Genomic DNA, 3,504 nt, shown 5'->3' with positions numbered 1-3,504 from the left:
CAATCTCCATAGACAAACATTGGCAGTAGAATGGCCTTACTGAAGAGCTCAGTGACTTTCAACATGGCACTGTCATAGGATGCCACCTTTCTAACAAGTCAGTTTATCACATTTCTGCCCTGCTAGAGCTGCCCCGGTCAACTCGAAGTGCTGTTATTGTGAAGTGGAAATGTCTAGGAGCAACAACGGTTCAGCCACAAAGTGGTAGGCCACACAAGCTCACAGAACAGGACCTTCGAGTGCTGAAGTGCGTAGCGTGTGCAACACTCATTACCATGTTCCAAATGGCTCTGGAAGCAACGTCAGCACAATAACTGTTCGTCAGGAGCTTCATGTAATGGGTTTCCATGGCCGAGCAGAGGTACACAAGCTTAAGATCACCATGCACAATACCAAGCGTCGGCTGGAGTGGTGTAAAAGTCGCTGCCATTGGACTCTGGAGCAGTGGAAATGCATTCTCTGGAGTGAGGAATCACGCTTCACCATCTGTCAGTACGACAGACGAATCTGGGTTTAGCGGATGCCAGGAGAACGCTACCTGCCCGATTGCATAGTGCCAACTGTAAAGTTTAGTGTAGGAGGAATAATGGCCAGGGGCTGTTTTTCATGGTTCGGGCTAGGCCCCTTTGTTCCAGTTGAGGGAAATCTTAACGCTACAGCATACAATTACATTCTAGACAATTCTATGATTCCAACTTTGTGGCAACAGTTTGGGGAAGGCCCTTTTCTGTTTCAGCATGACAATTCCCCCGTGCACAAAGCAAGGTCCATACAGAAATGGTTTGTCGAGATTGGTGTGGAATAACTTGACTGGCCTGCATAGAGCCCTGACCTCAACCCATCGAACACCTTTGAGATGAATTGGAACGCAGACTGCAGACATCACCTCAACCTCACTAATGCTTTTGTGGCTGAATGCTGCAGGGACTTGCTTCCAATGTTCCAACATCTAGTGGAAAGACTTCCCAGAAGAGTGGAGGCTGTTATAGCAGCAAAGGGGGGACCAACTCCATATTAATGCCCATGATTTTGGAATGAGATGTTTGACGAGCAGGTGTCCACATACTTTTGGTCATGTAGTGTAATTGTAAGAGTAAGATAAGAGTAATTCGGAAATAGCCCTGAAGTAGGCTACTGTCACCATTTTCTGTGTCAGTGGGATTGACAAAGCTTCTAATAGGTTCTAGTTGTTTCTCTGTAGATAGGGTACTGAGTTTGTGTCTCGGAATATACTGTGTGCAAAGATGAATGATCTGCAGCTTTGATTTGAATGACCCACTTACACTCACTGGTAAAACATGGCAACCAGAGGAGGAGAGTGTATTTATCTGATGCTCTTCACCATTGGTTCATAATAGATCCACCCCTTCCCCTTTAAAAGTCTATGACTTTTACAGAAGAAGAGAAAGACCCAGAAGAGAGCTCGAGTAAAACTGGTATCCTGGACATTTGCTTAATCAAGAAGACATGGAAAGGTAATTTGAATGACTTTACTAAAATATAATCGTTTTTCAATTGATTTTGGAGATCGGCAACATTTAGCACTGTTTTTTGTGTACAAAGCACTCAGAATGGTTCTTGAAGGCAGGTTTAACAGGCAGCAGATGTCATACTTTCAGTACATTGTGTTCTCTTTTTACAGTGTACTAAAGTGGATGGAGAAGCTGCTGTTTCTGCTGGTTCTGACCTATGGTTGTTATGGTGAACCTCAAGGTGAATGATCTCTCAAGTTTTCACTTGTAATTTTAACCATGTAGTAGATCTGGCCCTACATGGACTTAACTGTGCAAATATTTGCTGTCATTGAGTGTCCGCAACTTCTCTTCCGATCATGTTGCATTGCAAATATTGTTCAACTAATCTGTGGCGAAATAACTAAGCAAAGCGCTATATTTTCATCATACTGTACATCAACACATACTAGGTCAAGTTGATTTGTTACATTTCTGTTGGTGAGCTTTTCTCCTTCTCTAATTTTTAACCCATACAGATCTCTCAGGGAAAAAGTTCATCATCCCAGTCGAGACAAGCGACTCGTTTGTAAAACTCTCTGACAACGTCTTAAAGCCTGTTATTGCTATGACCATGTGTCAGAGGTTCTTCACTGAGGTACAACGAGACCAGTCCCTTTTCTCTCTAGCAACCCCCTCTGATTCCAAAGATATCAATCTGTGTCTGCAATCAAAGGGTGGGTATAAACTGAATATCAGAGGAAATTCTGTTACTATCAACGGTTTGCCAGAAAATAGAAATGGATGGATCTCTTTTTGTGTCACGTGGGACTCTAAAACTGGTCTCACCCAGATGTGGGCAAATGGGAGACGAAGTGCATCGAAGATTCTTAAGCCAAATGGCCCTATAAATGGAAAACCAAGTATAATCTTAGGTCAAAACCAAGGCAGTTATGGTGGAGGTTTTGTAGCATCACAATCCTTTGTGGGGGATGTTACTGATGTACACTTCTGGGACAGTGTCATCTCTCCTTGCCAAATCAAATTGTATATGCAAGGGAAAAACTTTACTCCAGGAAATATTCTCAACTGGAAAGCATTGGAGTTCACTACTGGGGGAGGGGTGTTCAAGGAGATAAGTGACTATACCTGTTAGCAATACATTTGTACCCGGTATTGTTCATGTTTTACAAATGATGATGACAGTAATCATAATACATTTTATGTTCATAGCAGCTTTCCCTTTAAAAGCTCTGTTACGAATCAATATCCCATATTTTTATGTTCCTGAGTACTCATTTAATAGAAAAGAATAGTGCAATAAAGTTTCAATAATTTCTCATAAATGTTTGTCTGTCTTTCATTTAGCGTTTGTATGCAGATGACCTCTGAAATAGTGTAAAGTGTTATTTTCAGAGGAGAATGAAACCGAAAAAGCAAGATGTCTTTATTGACATTTTTCCAGTGTGTCTGTGTGCACAGGTCGTTGTGTAAACAGAGATGAATGACTTTGCTGGCCAATTGCAACTACCAGGCAGAACCACATGCAGCTCTGTATTAGCGCTGGAGTTCATGCACCTACGTGTTGGAACAACTTTCATGCAACTAAAAACCCACAAGAATAAACCAGCAGATCAGTTGATCTCATGTTACCGTGTCAAGCTTTGATTAGAGACAGCTGCGTCTAGGTTCTCTACTCCCGCTCCTTATAGGCCTAGTCTGGTAATCGATCTAAAAAAAAGACTTATTGTAAGAATATAGGATTATATTTCATACAAACATGTAATCTTAAATATCAAGATAATTATAATATAATTTGTGTCATTTATTTTAAATAACTTGATGAGACTACAATTTCTTCGAAAGCCACCGTCCGCCATATTGGTAGCCTACTCCTCATGTCCCCTATACAGGGGCGCAACTTTGGTTTCAGAAGTGTTTACATTTTTTAATCCAGACGGATAAACATTCCAAACAGCCTACCCGACCGCTCGGTGGCGTCCGTATGGTCATAAAGCACACCGTTTCCTTGTTTTGTATCAAATTCCATTGA

General features: G+C 41.6%; 1 protein-coding gene across 1 annotated transcript; it reads left to right on the top strand.

Moving 5' to 3' along the window:
- The first annotated feature begins 1,393 nt into the window (after nucleotides 1-1,393).
- crp (c-reactive protein, pentraxin-related) lies at nucleotides 1,394-2,794 on the top strand. The gene is given in 3 exon segments (NM_001140668.1): nucleotides 1,394-1,475; nucleotides 1,643-1,713; nucleotides 1,991-2,794. Coding segments are annotated over 3 exon segments (696 nt in total). The 5' UTR covers nucleotides 1,394-1,467; the 3' UTR covers nucleotides 2,608-2,794.
- Nucleotides 2,795-3,504: the final 710 nt, after the last annotated feature.

This window comes from Salmo salar, chromosome ssa19 (assembly GCF_905237065.1).
Source record: "Salmo salar chromosome ssa19, Ssal_v3.1, whole genome shotgun sequence".
In the NCBI taxonomy this organism is placed as follows: Eukaryota; Metazoa; Chordata; class Actinopteri; order Salmoniformes; family Salmonidae; genus Salmo; species Salmo salar.
Note: the sequence above shows the minus strand (reverse complement) of the source record. Positions and strands in the feature narration are given on the sequence as shown.